At 37.2% G+C, this 15,489-nt stretch overlaps 1 protein-coding gene across 14 annotated transcripts in view; it reads left to right on the top strand.

Annotated features, from left to right (window-relative positions):
* The window catches only part of SPEF2 (sperm flagellar 2), a 188,132-nt gene that overhangs the window by 76,735 nt on the left and 95,908 nt on the right, over positions 1-15,489 (top strand). For 9 of the 14 annotated variants that reach the window (XR_012092806.1, XR_012092805.1, XR_012092801.1 and 6 more), the window contains 7 exons: positions 1,109-1,269; positions 2,874-2,949; positions 4,300-4,361; positions 6,233-6,336; positions 9,036-9,292; positions 13,113-13,221; positions 14,218-14,375. Coding sequence is in view for 8 of the 14 variants with exons in the window: in XM_073014803.1 (XP_072870904.1) it covers positions 1,109-1,269; positions 2,874-2,949; positions 4,300-4,361; positions 6,233-6,336; positions 9,036-9,292; positions 13,113-13,221; positions 14,218-14,375 (927 nt within the window). In the remaining 6 variants the exon portion in view is untranslated. The remainder of the gene's footprint in view (positions 1-1,108; positions 1,270-2,873; positions 2,950-4,299; positions 4,362-6,232; positions 6,337-9,035; positions 9,293-13,112; positions 13,222-14,217; positions 14,376-15,489) is intronic. The other 5 variants (XR_012092804.1, XM_007961354.3, XR_012092802.1 and 2 more) reach the window with 3 other exon arrangements.

Below are 15,489 nucleotides of genomic sequence, written 5' to 3'. Positions count from 1 at the left end.
CATACAAGAAGCATTGCTGATATGTTGAGAAATCTCTATCATCAAAAATTTTATAATTTTCCAGGCTATGATTATTCAGCCATAAAAATGAGTGAAATATTGATGCATGCTACAACATGGATGATCCTTGACCACATTATGCTAAGTGAAAAAAGTCAAACACAAAAGGTCACATAATGTATGAGCCCACTTGTATGAAATATCCAAAATAGGCAAATCCATAGAGAAAGAAGTGAATTATTGGACGTGAGAGGCAGGGGTAGGGGAATGAGAGTGACAGCTCAATTGATTTGGGATTTCCTTTCAGGGTGATTAAAAATTTCAGGATCAAAATAATGGTGATGGTTGCACACATTGTGAATATCTAAGTGCTACTGAAATGTATCCTTTAAATGATGGAAGTGCTTAACTTTATGTTATTTGAATTTTATCACAATTTTTATCTATTTTATTTTTATTTATTTATTTTGATACGGATTTATTTTTTCGTGCCACCACACCCGGCTAATTTTTGTATTTTTAGTAGAGACGGGGTTTCACCATGTTGGCCAGGATGGTCTCAATCTCCTGATCTCATGATCTACCCACCTTGGCCCCGCAAAATGCTGGGATTACAAGCATGAGCCACTGCACCAGACCTTATCACATTTTTTAAAAAGAAACTTGATCCACCTGGGTGCGGTGGCCCATGCTTGTAATCCCTGCACTTTGGGAGGCCGAGATGGGTGGATCATCTGAGGTCAAGAGTTTGAGACCAACCTGTCCAACATGGTGAAACCCCATCTCTACTAAAAATACAAAATTTAGCCGGGTGTGGTGGCGTGCACCTGTAATCCCAGCTACTCAGGAGGCTGAGGCAGTAGAATTGATTGAACCCGGGAGACGGAGATTGCAGTGAGCCGAGATAACGCCATTGCACTCCAGCCTGGGCCACAGAGCGAGACTCTGTCTCAAACAAAACAAAACAAATCAAACAAAAAATAAGCTTGATCCAAAAGACAGTTCTAGTGGGCCTGAAAGACAGTGTTATAGGGCAAAACCAGCACATAAAGACAATTTCCATTTCCCAAATGAAAAACTATTTATAAGATTATATTTTGTACTTTAGACTTTCCTATGCGGATACTTTCTATTGACACTCTTGTCCAAGAAGCTATCCAAGCATTTCATGACAATGAAAAAGTCAGTGAGATTCTACCAATTCAGAAAAAAGATGAAGAAGATGCTCTACCAGTTCTGCAAGAGGAGATTAAAGAAAGCCAGGCAAGTGTGAGTCTAGTTTTCTCTTCTGCACCTAGCACATTAGAGATTTGGAGCTGGATGGAATTTAAAAGATCTTCTAGACCAGAAGTTTCTTCTGTACAAACCCAGAGATTAAAATTTTAGGTTCTTCAAAAGTCTAGAGAATAAATATTAAAGTTAAATATTTAGGATAAATTTTAGGCCAAGAGGTAAAATCGAGGATATTATGTGGGTACTTGTATAACAAGAGAGAAAACTCCTGCTTCCCACCAGTTTGTCTGGGTAGACCATCTTGTGTGATGGGCCCCCTCTGGGTCTAGTAGCTGTCAGCTGGAGCCATTCTCCTGATGAAAGAGCCACTAGCTGGTAAGTGGGGGTAGGTGAAGTGATTGAATTGTGGAGGTTGGGAGGGTGGCATATAATTCTTTTGCGGGAACTCAAGAAGTCACCAACTCCTGCACGGAGATCCTCCTACCCAGCTTCTGGCAGTTGCCAACATCAGAGTATTGTCAGAGACCAATGCTGGCCCTGGGCAGTGGTTGAGGCAGATGTAGAATCCCAGCAGGTACAGAGGTAGAGGAGGACTCCAGTCTCTGTCTCCAGTCTCACAGTGGTCACCTGCTGAAGTAGAATCCCAGCAGGTATAGAGGTAGAGGAGGACTCCAGTCTCACAGTGGTCAACTGCTGAAGTGGTGTTCAGAAACTGTATGAAAACTGTTGGCAGGCCTTTGTGGTCTATGAGCTGTAGTATGCTGACACCTGATCTATATTAGTAGATCTCAATTGGGGGATGGCTCTCTGAAAGGTTTACCTGTATCATATTCCCATCAATATTGCATTTCATTTCATTATTGCATGATGATTCCTGGGGTGGAGGGGTGAATAGAAAAATGTAGCCCCAACTTCAGAATCCTTGATGTAGTCCAGCTCTCTCATTCTACAGAGCAGACAGTAAAGACCCTAAGCATGAATTGGTTTGCTTGGAGTCAGAAGGCTTGTCAATGGCTTCTCTATGATTAAGGTTCCAGATTTTAAGTCCACTACTCTTTCCTCTCTCTACCTTATGCTGCCTCTGCAACTGAATGAATTAGCTGACAATCTGATCCAGATCATTTGCATAGCCTGCAAAAATAAATATCATTTAACAATTAATTTTGAAAATAACTGGGAGAAGTTTTCTTCATGGTGGGCTATCTCTTCTTCCATGTTGTAATATCTTTATATTTTAATCAATAAAGTAATAGATAATGTACATTTTTAAAAAATTACCCTATGGCTATGACTGACATCTCTAGGATTGTTCAAGATGGTTTTCCGTAAACTCTACCCTTTCCTCAGGTTCCACTATCTTTTCAAAATAGTAATTGGCATATTTTACATAGTAATTGAAGATCGTTCAAAAGACAGATTACATCACAGGTTACTGTGTATTTCTATAAGTGCAATTATCCAATCTTGTTTGTTTCTGGAAATAAGAATTTAGGACTGAAACTTTAATCTCCTTTAAAATCATTAATGTTATAGATAAAAAGTATTTGTTCTCAAACCTTTACTCATAGATATAAAATTAGGAGAATTATTAAAATATAGCAATGGTAAAATCCCTCCTTGTGTTTGTTTTCTCTCCAAAGGATCCACAAAATGTATTTTCAGCTGGTCCAGTTTCAAATGAAGGATTACCAGAAACAGAAGGTGAAACGATACTTAGTAAGATCTCAAAACAAATCATCTATTATTTACATTAGAGAGAGAAACAATGAGAACACATATATGTGAGCACGAACGTGCTTTCAGGGAAATAAATAGGAACCAAAGGGAGTTTTATATAGTTGTCTACATATGGCCATTTGACAGAGGGAGCAAGATCACTCTTTCCTACACCTGGGTATGAGATGAAAATTACAAGAAAATCTTTTGAGTCTCCTTCAAATGGTTAATTAGTTTTGCTGCTATTATGAAAGAAGCCAGGATAAATCATCCTCCTCCTTCCTGTCTGTGCAAGGGGACAGTCTTTTCTTGTTCTCACCTGTGTGTAAGACTGTGTGTATGAGTACAATTGGGGCTTTCTACAAACTACTCCTGCTTTGTTTATTGTATTGCAGAAGGCTGTAGGGGCTGGTCTTTTTAACCTATATATGCACAGTGGTTCCTAAGTTTATTCTCAGCCTTGGGCACTGCCAATACAATTAAGTTTCCCAAACAACAAAAAGTTATCTTCCTTGGGATCTGGGCTGCAGTCCTTCAGCTCCTTTGTAGAACTATTGAAGGAACACAATTTTAAGTATTAAATATTTTTTCCTGTATGTGCTAGTGAAGGCTTTGCCATATTAAATAGCTTCCTCATATTCTAGCATGAAGCGAACTCCTCCTGTGCTATCATTATTATTGCCATTACCATTGAACAATGTCCAGGTTTACTATGAGCATACAACACTCCAGAGAGGTTGGACTTTCCTTTCTTAAGAAGATGCTATCTGTCCCTTATTCATGTTATCTGTTTCTTAAGAGATAATTTTAGTTGATTTTTTAAAACTATTATAAGTATTTTATTACATATTTTATTATACATTAGTCTAAGTAATTATAAACACACTGTTAAAACTTCTCTTTTTTTCATAGAATTTAAGTTAAAACACCTCTGACTTCTAGAGTCATCTGCTTTTAAGATGTTTATCTATAACTTGGTAATCCAGGAAAATAAAAGTGTAAAAAAACAACATTTTAACATTTTTTTGAAAAACTTGACTGTCTTCTGAAAAGCGACCCCCGACTGTGTTAAAGTATTCCTAACGATATTTTTATGAGCTCAGATCATGCAGGAAGGGAGGGAGATAGGGAGGGATGGGAACCACCAACACACATAGTGGCCAGGATCTTAATGGTGTGAGTGAAGGTAAAAGCTATGCTGTGGTGATTCTATTACTTCCTTCCTCTGAGTATCTCAGGCATAGCTGAATCTGATAATCCTTATGTCCAAAACCATAGATGGTCAAATACTGCTGTGGTTGTTAGGTGTAAATACCAGAAATTTGTTTTTACCGCTTTTCCTATTGCTAGGTGCTAATGCTGATAAAACACCAAAAGCTGAAGAAATCAAATCCAGTGATAGTTTCTTAAAAGTAAGTATTATGATCTAATTTTAGCTACTAGCATAATAAAACATGTCATGATTAATGACGATGGCAATGTGTTCTTCTTTGGTTTCAAAGTAAATTTAATGGTATAATATTAGGTCATCTGACTTTACTTAGCATTCTTTGTATTCTCAATATTCATATTGAAAGCAGTGGAAATTACTCTTCACTTTTGCCAGGGTAATAAATATGTGCTTTTAAAAATTTTAGACTGAGGCCAAATTCATTTCATCTTTACCATTTAATTTATGACTTTTATTTCACTCATACCCTCTTTACCTTTAAATATTTTTTCCAGAATTTATCTTTACTCTTGTTAGTGACTCTACAGAATTTTTTTTATTAATGCCTGAAAAAATGTTTACAACAGTTCACTCACTATTTCTGCTAATGGAAACTAATCAGTCATCAAATAAAATGACCAGATTAAATCAAGTGAAATTTTATTGTTTGTATTACATTTGATTTTTTTATTATGCATCTTATCATGAAAAAACAGTTTTATAATATTTTAGGTTTCAAAACTGCTTAAAGATAGAAAAAGTTTTGGAAGGATATACACCAAACTGTAAACAAGATGAGCAATGGGAGAGAAATGGGTTCAGAAAAAGCAGGAAAAGGAGACTTATTTACTCTGTGAATTTGAAATATGAATTAGCAGAAAGGATAAGTATGTTTTATATTTACCTTTATTGACTTTAAAATCTTACAAATTCCATATTCAATTCAATTCAAAGAGCATATGTTGTTTTGTACAGTGTTTTAATACCTTGGATATATCAGTGAATACAAATGACAGGATTCCCTGCCCTTGTGGTGTTTATGTCTCTCTAATGGAGAGAGACATAATAAACTATGAACATAGAGATAAGTATGAAATTGAAGATGATGATGAGCGTCATAAGAAAAGGAAACAAAGAGTAGAGCAAGGGGAGCAGGAGCACAGGCCAAGGGCAGTGAAAGAGGCACAGCTGGTCACCTTATGACATCGGGCAGGCCTCCTTGGGAAAGGGAGCCTTAAGTAGATTGAAAGAGGTGACAGAACCAGCCCACTGGATCGGGGGAAGTGTTCCAGACTGTGAGGATAGTGAGGCAGGAAAGTGCCTGGCCAGCTGGGCCAGAGAGTATTTAGTAAGGGATGAGGTTAGAGACATGGGTGAGAAAGGAAAAGAATCAGGTCAGTCAGGCCCTCAGGCAATCATTAGGACATTTGGAGTAAAAGGGAGAATTTTAACAGGGCTTGGAATAGAGCCATACCATTTGACATAACATTCTCACTCTGGCAGCTGAGCTAAGAATAGACTCTAAGTAAGTTCCTGTTTCAGTGATATTGAGTAGCTTGTATTGGACTAACCTACAAATAACAAGTATAAACACTAGGTAAAATAGAAAAGATAATTATTTGAGGGCTAAAAGAAGACAGCAAACAAGCAAGCAGCAAACAACAGGCAGAAAATCTGTGGAATTTGACCATGGAAAGATGAGAACTTCACTGGGCAAGGGCCATGTTTATATGGGTTTTCCCCAGAGGGCATGCCCCTGTCTGCATGGCATGAGTGGCTAGAGCCCAAGCAGAGAGCTCAATCTTTCTGATTTAAGGTATTAGAGAATTAAGTTTGGGGATGCAAGAGCAGCTGCAATTGAAGAGTACAATCTTGGAAGGGAGGGAGCCTCGAAGGAAGAGCCTCAAATTCTGTGCACACATTTTCCTGAAATGCTTCCCTGACTCCCCAACTGTGCCACATGATCAGTGTCGTCATCAGAGAGCATGGTCGTTTAATTGACTTTTCCTCCAAAAATTTGGAATTTGACTTTTAAATTAGCCATCTTCTGTCATTTCTTGTTTATTTTCCCAGCTCACTACGCGTGCTCAACTTGGTGCAAAATCAGAACAGTTGCTGAAGAAAGGAAAGAGCATTCCTGATGTGCTGCTTGTTGACATCATGGTAAATGCTATTAAGTATGTATTGTATTTTTCATCCTCTTATCTATTTAATATATTCTTTATCACACAAAGATGTATCCAGAATAATATGGAAATTTTTTTGTTTTAATATCTCATAAGTTTCACTCATCTGTATAAGAAAATATATAGCAATGAAAAGATAGATATATTTTGTGATTTACATGCCTATATTCCACTTCTTCTCCCATACCAAGCTTGACTTCTTTTACCCAGATATGAATAAAGTCAGGTTCTATTACCTGGGGGGAATTCAAGGAGAAATTGAGTAATTGGAAAAGCCAAGGGAAACACTCAATTGTGTGATCACAGACCACGGGGAAAAAAGAAGCCATAGAGACTTGGCTGATGAATGTAATAAAGAGAGAAGGCCAAGTAGGCTGGATAAAACTGTCAAAAAGCCCCCTGAGAAAGAGCTGTGGACAACTTGAAGTAGGTGAGGAAGCAGAACTGAGTAGTGAGATGAGGAATGTGGAACCAGTGAGACCAAGAGAGATGAGGAAGGAGGACTGAGAGTTCTACTCTGCATCTGGAATGGACTTCCCTTAGTGTTTTCTTAAAAGATGACATTAAAGATTTAAGTTGCTTCTCAATGATGATGTGTCTAGAAATCAGATCACAGGGCTGCCCAGAGCTAGGAGAGACCTCTCTCTAACAGTTGTAACATTTCTCAGAAGTGATGTAAAGCATGTTTCAGCCATGGGATTCTTTGCTCCTGCTCCAAAGAATAATGTATATGAAAAGCATCAGATATAAAGCAGTTCTTCCCTTTAGTTTCAGTGGAACTGAAACCTCCACACCCCATCGTCAGAACTCCATTACCCTCCTTCCACTACCACTATCCTCATTGCCCCTAAGGCTCCTCCAGATGACAGTCATCAGTGTGAAATCTTTGATCCAGTCTAAATCCGTCATTTTTTCTATAAGGAAAGGGAGGCACATGACAATTTAGTGAGGTACTCCAGTTACATGTCTGGCTAGTGATATAGCCCCAGCCAAAGTCCAGGTCTCCTGACTCCCCATCATCTCATGTCCTCACACTACAGCTGAACAAGGGTGGCCCTCACCTCCCACTTCCTCTGAAGTGGCTCCTGTGACTGTGGGTGGAGGAAGGAACTGAAGGAAATTCTCTTTCCCATCTTAGGCCAATGAATCAACAAATTTGTTCTATGCAGAATGCTTCACCAAGCTCTAGACAAGTTATAAAACCAAACTGAAGTCTTTTCCTGCTCTTAACTTAATGAGAGAAATAGACAGTGACATGAAGATAGCTTGATACTATGGAAAGATCATTGGATTTGGGTGATTTTTAGTTTCATGACTTTGCACAAGTAATAAAATTTCCTTTAACTTCTGTTTTCCCCCTCCTTCCTTGCTACATTATTGGTAGGATCATATGCAGGCCCCAAAGTAGACTCAGAAACCTTTGGAAAGGGGATTCCATTGTTTAACATGAGTTTCGACAGAAATAAATGAAATTATACGTTTGAATCCAAAGGCCAAAAACACAATTTTGCATAATTTAAGGGCTTAGAAGAACACAGTCTAAGTTTATGCCTTTCTCACCTTGTTTTCCAGCTGCAAATTAAAACAATAATTATTCGACACCCATTCTCTAAAGAGGACACTGTGCTGAGTGCAAAACCCCAATTGCACTTCAGCATACTATAATCTAACTGAGATTTTAAAAGACTCACTTGAATTCGTGTTAAGCAGAGAAATATAACCACTTGCATGGCAAAGTGAAAGTCAGAGAAACTGAGATCGGGATACTATGACTCTACACAGGCTTGGGTGGAATAGGAAGAGCTCTCCAGGTTGGCAGTACAAGTATCCAGTATGTGCTAAGCTCTGTGCCGAGTTTTTAAAATGCATCATTTCAGTTCATCCTCACAACTGCCTTATGAAGTATGTTATGTTACCCCATTGTATACATTAGGAAACTGAGGTGCAAAGGAGGAACAGTGTATGAACAATATAGAAAATGCAATTCGTACTCACGTAACATTGAGGAGATTAGTTTGTTTGAAGTAAATGGTGCAAAATTGTAAGAGATAACAAGTTATAGAGAAATAAGAAACACCTTATTTCTGTATCCCCATCCAAATCTCATCTTGAATTGTAGCTCCCGTAATTCCCACGTGTTGTGGGAGGGACCTGGTGGGAGATGGCTGAATCATGGGGGCGGGTCTTTCCCATGCTGTTCTCGTGATAGTGAATGGGTCTCACAAGATCTGATGGTTTTAAAAACGGGAGTTTCTCGGCACAAGCTCTCGATTTGCCTGCTGCCATCCATGTGACTTGCTCCTCTTTGCTTCCTGCCATGATTGTGAGGCCTCCCCAGCCTTGTGGAACTGTGAGTCCAATTAAACCTCTTTCTTTGTAAATTGCCCAGTCTTGGGTACGTCTTTATCAGCAGCATGAAAAGGGACTAACTAATACAGGTGTGGCCAGTTAATTTTAATGTGTTAAAGCTTCTGGAATAGATTTGGAGGGAAGCAAGTATTCACAAAAGTATTTTAAGCAAAGGAGTGATTGTGGCACATTAGTAAACCTAATCTTTTAGCTATAAAGTAATGAAATTCATGCAATAGGAAGTTATTGTGGAACTGAAAGAAAAAGGAAAGACTTATCATATAATTTCCAAAGTATTTGTGTCTAACAAAATATTCATGAGTTGTCCTGTTTCAATTTAGCGAGATACCTGTGAATCAGCACTGGATCCTAGATGGTTTTCCAATGACTTTAAATCAAGCACAGCTTCTGGAAGAAGCTCTTACAGGCTACAATAGAAACCTCACAGAACTGGAGAGAAAAAAAGCACAAAAATCCACATTGGCTATTGATCCTGCGACTTCCAAAGAAGTACCTCTTCCCTCTCCTGCATTTGATTTTGTCGTATTATTAGACGTTTCAGATACTTCCTCAATGAGTCGCATGAAGGATATAATAGGTAAGCTGGACACCTTTTTTGGTGCTCTTTTTACAATGAATACGTTATTTGTTCTTTAAATCAGTGAGTACTCCCATTTACAATTATAAGTGAGTACAAAATAATCCACTTCAGCCTATCAAAGAATTATCTAGCTGAGCACAGTTGCCTCTTGCTTTGACTGTTAGCATTCAGCACTGTGGACAAAGACTGGAACTAGTGAATTGCAGTCCAACTGTAGCATCTCACTGAACCTTCCCATCAACTTGGGAGTTCCCCTGTCATAGGGGTGTTTTTTTGAGACGTGCGCATATGGAGGAGTGCTTTGTGGCTGTCTAGCATGTTTTGGTGGGTCACCCTCTTGAGGGTCATAAACCACATCTGTGCTGTAAGAAAGGATCTGATAACATCCTTGTCTTGGACTGAGTATTAACTAGTCAGCTGAAGACTTCACATGATGGGGTTAAATCTTCTTGCAAAAATTCATAGTCTAACTATTTTTCAACCTTGAAAAAAATCCTTTATTCCACAAATTATATACTTATGGGTAAAAGCACTTCTTGAACCTTGGCTTTCTTACATATGACGTATCTGACCTTGAGAAAGTTACTTTATTATTCTAAGCCTTGGTGTCACAACCTATATGATAAAATGGCTCATTTTTTTGTTGTGGGTATTAAATGAGATCAGAGTTACATGTTTAGAACAGAATCTGGCACATGATAATAAGCATGTGGTAAATACATCAGGGAAAAATGATGGAAGACTTTGAAATCGACAAATGATTACGTGCACATCATTTTACTACAAGGCTGACTATTGCCTCTTGGGCCCTTGAGGATGCCTGATTCTATAATGGTCTGTGTTTTTCATTGGTTTTGACTCAACTCTTCTATAACGCTATAAATAGTAGGAAATTGATAGTAATGCAAATGATTCTTGTTCTTAGAAATGAAAGTAAATTTTGTCCAGCTGAGACAATTTCCACACTGTAAAAAAGATGATTTGAAATACTTGAGCCCAAGAGTTTGAGATCAGCCTAGGCAACATGGCAAGGCCCTGTCTCTACAAAAAATAAAAATATTAGCCCAACATGGTGACACATGTCTCTGATCCTAGCTACATGGGAGGCTGAGGTGGGAGGATCACTTGAGCCCAGGAGTTCAACGCTGCAATGAAGTATGATCACACCACTGCACTTCAACCTGGGTAACAGAGTGAGACCCTGTCTCCAAAAAAATCATATTGCTCTATACATAATAACCAGAATTTACTGGGGAGAGCAAAGGAATAAGTGTTTAGAAGCAGCAGCTAATGGTGAAGAAGAAAGCCTGGGACAGTAGTATCTCATAAGCCAAAGGAGGACAAATCTTCAAGGCAAATGTGTCATGTAACCCCCCTTCCAGACCAGCAGGAGCCTAGGCTGAGTGGGAGCCTAGCCACTAGGGTCAGGTGCAGCATGGGGTTCGGGGTCTATGGAGAAACCTGAAGAACGTTATCACAGAGAAACATGCTACATCCAAAGCGATGTGGGCTACAAAGTCCTGCCAGGGCTGGGCTGAGGTAAATGATCCAGACTCAAAGCCAATGGGCAGGAGACTGGGGGACATAAGGACGGGGAATGGCCATTGTGAGAGTAAAAATCTACATCGGAATGGAAGAAGAGGTGGCTGCCTCCACTGTTTAGCCATTGGTCAACCTGAGACACAACAGTAATGTTCACCCTCTGGTGAGAGTAGAAACAGATTTTGAGTTCAGGGCATCAAATACTGACCCTTTGTGGCTAATGGTGACTGAAAAAGAACAGGAAAGGGCTTCTGGGACTGATAATGTTTGTATATCTGGGTGCTGACTGTCTTCGGTTCATTAATTCATGGAGATGAATATTAGTGTATGCATTTTTTGGCAAGTATAATGCAACAAAGACTATAAAAATTAAAAAGAAGTCCAGAACCTGGAGTCGTATTGCCTGGAATCAAACCCCTTCTCTACTATTTATGAACGGTGCAATTTGGAGCCAATTATAGAATCTCAATCCCACTTACAAGTTTTTGTTGAGTATTAAATGACATAATATATGTAACAGCTTTTAAGAATTATACACTAAATTTTACCTATAAGTATTATAAAACAAGCCAAAATAAGGACTGAAATGTGTCCTTTGGCATTTTTGGTGACTGGTATGCAAGCCATTTCATGGAGTGTAGGAGAGAGAAGGAACGATTGCGGTGTGTTGAGGTGTGAGTGGGAGGTACAGAGATGGAGAGTGAGTGGAGATAACTCCCAAAAAGTTTATCTCTGAAAGAAGAAAAAAGAGCCATGGCCACAGGATATTTGTTACTTTTTTAGTTTTTTTATTTCTCTCTTTATTTATTTTAGAAAAGGGTCCATATATATATATGAAAGAGCTCAACTGATTTTTTTAGCTAGGGAATTAGTGAGAATAAAGGTTGTGTATTTTTATTCAAAGATGCCTATCAGCATAAGCCTTAAAAAATAAAAAAGATATCATTTAAGGCTGGTACAGCAGAAGGACACAGAAATTGGAGCTGTTAAGAGGCAGGGAGAGCTTGAAGTGTTCATTCATGCAATTTAGGTTTGCTAGAAAGCATAAAGTGAAGTCAGGATAATGCTGATAAATTTAGAAAAAAAAGGAGGTAGGAATGTAGGGACTGGATGCTAGTGAAGAGATTCATCAACAATACCAGAGCTGGAAAGTTTGTGGTAAGAGTAATAGGTCTTTAAGATTGCAAAGATGGAGCCATTCGGGGTGATCACAAAATTCAGTGGCCATGGTACAGAGAACCACGAGTGAAGGGAAGGGGAAGGAGCACTGCCTGGGGCTGGGGGTTGGGAGGTTGGACAGAGAGGAATGCTAATCCGTGCATTGAAGTCCTGACAGCCACGAGGTAGTGACCATGAGATGGTGCATGGGCATCTCCCAAGAAGGGCACTTCCACAGTTTTCTTCAGTCACCTGTTCCAATGTGATCCTTGGGTTTTATTAATCATTTTAAAGCATCGTTCTGCATTCTAAATTCATTTCACCTTGTTCTGTTATGAATGGAGATGAGGAACAACCGATTACTATATCCTGTGAGGGTTCTTCATTTGCTTGAACTCTATTAATTCACGATTCAATGTTCTCTTACATTGAGTAATTCTAATTTCTTTTAATCTAGTTCAAGGCTTTCTTTCCTCTTTATGATTTTTTATTTATTCTAAATTGGTGAATATTCTGGACTCTGTATCATTAATCCAGAACAGGACTCAATCAGAGCTGTTGAGATTGGTTTTTTTGTTTGTTTGTTTTTGGTCTCTTTGGGTCTATTCCTTTATGTCTATTCTACAGGGAGATCATAAAGTCTAGAAAGAAACAGAATAATTTTATTATATTGCAATATACTATCAAGAAATAATTTTTATGCATATTTGACGTTCCAGCCACCTTGTTCTTTCGTCTTAATTTTTACATCACCATGTTAATTTTCCCAATTCTTTTCAAGTTAGTTATTCATGATGACCCATCATTTTTCATTCTCGTCTATCATAGACAATCCTGAGATCCTTACACTGAAACTACAGCTTCGCTTTAATGTTTTACTTATTTTACCCAATTTCCAAGAAAATAATCGAATTCTTATCTCAAAACTATACTCTTTCAACATCTTTTAAAATATTTTTAAGTAACACTGGATCCAACATCTTTTAAAATATTTTTAAGTAACACTCTACCAAATACAGGACCCTATCTTGTTTGGCATCTTTCATCAGTATATTTTAGCAGTAAGTAGCAACTTTGGTTTTGAAAATTATCTAATTAAATAAATTTTCTACCGTAGCTGAAGAATTGTCCTATAAAACTGCTCACGAAGACATCAGTCAACGTGTAGCTGCTGAAAATCAAGATAAGGGTGGAGACCAAAATTTAAGAGACCAGATACAACATAGGTTAGTTTTTAACTAAATGCTCTGCTTCTTGTTTCATGCTTTTAGAATAGATTGACAACCACTTTGGAATCATCAGACCTAGAAGAATATCTATTTCTTAGCATTCAGTCTTTAACAGGTTAAAGAAAACTAAGTAGTTTTCTTTATTGATAATTAGTGAAATATTTATGTGCTAGCTTTCATATTTAGAGTGCAAGTCATTATAGTCTGAAAAAAGAAGAATTAAATCAGGCAATACTTCCCTTTATGGTTACATGAACTTACAAGTTAATTATATGGAATCCTGATTCAGCACTCTTTAAGGAAATGCCGGTGACAATGATGGAACTTCAAAAAGGTAGGCATCGGACTATAAACTACTTCTATTTTGCTAAAATAAAATTATTCTTTTGGTTGTGTGCAATTTGCCATTGGAAAGGGAAATTTAGACAAAATTAGATAATTTTATGAAACCCTGAAAAGTTTAACAATATGAAATGAACCAGGGAAGAGTAATTTGAGCTACATTAAGGCTGTCTGCTCTCCAGGAAGAAAAAAAAAGTTTCAAGAATTATTCCAAGAACACTTTTGAGTAAAGTATGTAAGTCTAAACCAACTATACTTACTCAAAGATCTCTTCAATTTCTATCTCTGAGAAAAAAATAGATGGCCTAGGTGAATCAGGCTGTAGCTACCATCCAAAGAGAGTTCAGAATTATTCTACTACGAGCACAGATGATGTTTTCTTAGATTTTCACTTGGAGATCTGAACTTACACTAAAAGTTTTCCTGAATCAATGACATTTTCCTCTTTTACTCTCATACATCTCAAAAAATATGTCTTGATGACATTAAGTAATATCTTCTTTGATCTAAAATAAATAACATTGTTTCTTTTTCAGATGCAATTATATTGGCAGCTTATCTTTTCATTATGCATGTCGGATAATTTATGCTTAATATCATTCTAATCTTTTGATCAGTATGAGATATTCATATCATATTTTGATTTTGCAGAATTATAGGCTTCTTGGACAACTGGCCTTTATTGAAGCAATGGTTTTCAGAGCCAGAAAATATTTTGATAAAAATCAATGCTGAAATAGATAAGGAATCTTTATGCGAAAAAGTAAAAGAAATTCTTACGACTGAAATAGTGAAAAAAAAGAATAAAGGTATTTACATTTGTTTATAGTTTTGAGTTTAGGCAACTAAAATGTGTGGTTTTAATGAGTTTGGGGCGAAAGGAAGATGTGATTGAAAAGTTCTTTCTTATCTTTGGATTTATACTATCTACAAGTGTGTTCTGCCTCTGTCTTTAGCTTTCTGTTGTATGTGTTTCTGAATAAAAGATTTTTCTCTCTTATTTTAATCAAAAAGAGACCATCGCTCTGAAAACATTGTTTTCATGTCAAAACAACAACAACAACAACAACAACAACAACAACAACAACAAAAACCCAGCAGAGTTAAATTTAAGGATATTAATTCACATTTTATTCTCGGGATATATGCAATCTTTATTTAATTAGATATTTTTAAGTAAAATTAATGAAAATTATGGATATTGTAGATAAAGGTAAAGGTTTTACTTTGTTAGCTTTAGCATTATAAAGAAACCATGTGAATTCTTCTTTTAGGATGGACACACTAGGCCATTTTTTCTCAAATCCACCTATTTTGTTTTAAGTTTATTATTAAATTGATTATTATATATTAACTTGCTTTCATGTTTTATCTTACACAAATAAAACTACACAGATCTCCTTCCTCCTTCATTCAACCAATGATAATTGCCCATTAACTTTTTATATTATTATTGAAGCTTTTTATTGAAAGAGATTTTAACTTCAGTCCAATGTCATATTTCCTCTGGAATTTTACCTTGGAGACATGATTTGAAAAATAAATGTTTCCTTTGTGTTTATCAATTATCCCAAATTATATTGGCAACTACAGTTTCTTGGTATAGTAAAAAATGGTCAAAGTTAATGGTGTGAAAAGGATTCTAAAGTTGCCTTGATAGCATACTGTCTCCTGTCACTACATTTGTGACCTAACTACCATAATGTACCAGTTAATTAACATTAAAATAGCCCATAGACATAAACCACAATCACCATGGATATCCAGGAGCTCACACTTAGAAAGACAAGCTCCTACATCTAAATGCCTACTCCAAAAACTACCAGCATGAACCTTTCAAAGAGAAAAACAATCATATAGTATTTTAAGAGGCTTAACATATCATTTGACAGAATAGCAATCTTACAGAGTCTTGGTTGGGAA

Source organism: Chlorocebus sabaeus, chromosome 4 (genome assembly GCF_047675955.1).
Source record: "Chlorocebus sabaeus isolate Y175 chromosome 4, mChlSab1.0.hap1, whole genome shotgun sequence".
Lineage (NCBI taxonomy): Eukaryota > Metazoa > Chordata > Mammalia > Primates > Cercopithecidae > Chlorocebus > Chlorocebus sabaeus.
The sequence above is the reverse complement of the archived record's forward strand: the minus strand, read 5'-3'. Positions and strand labels throughout refer to the sequence as shown.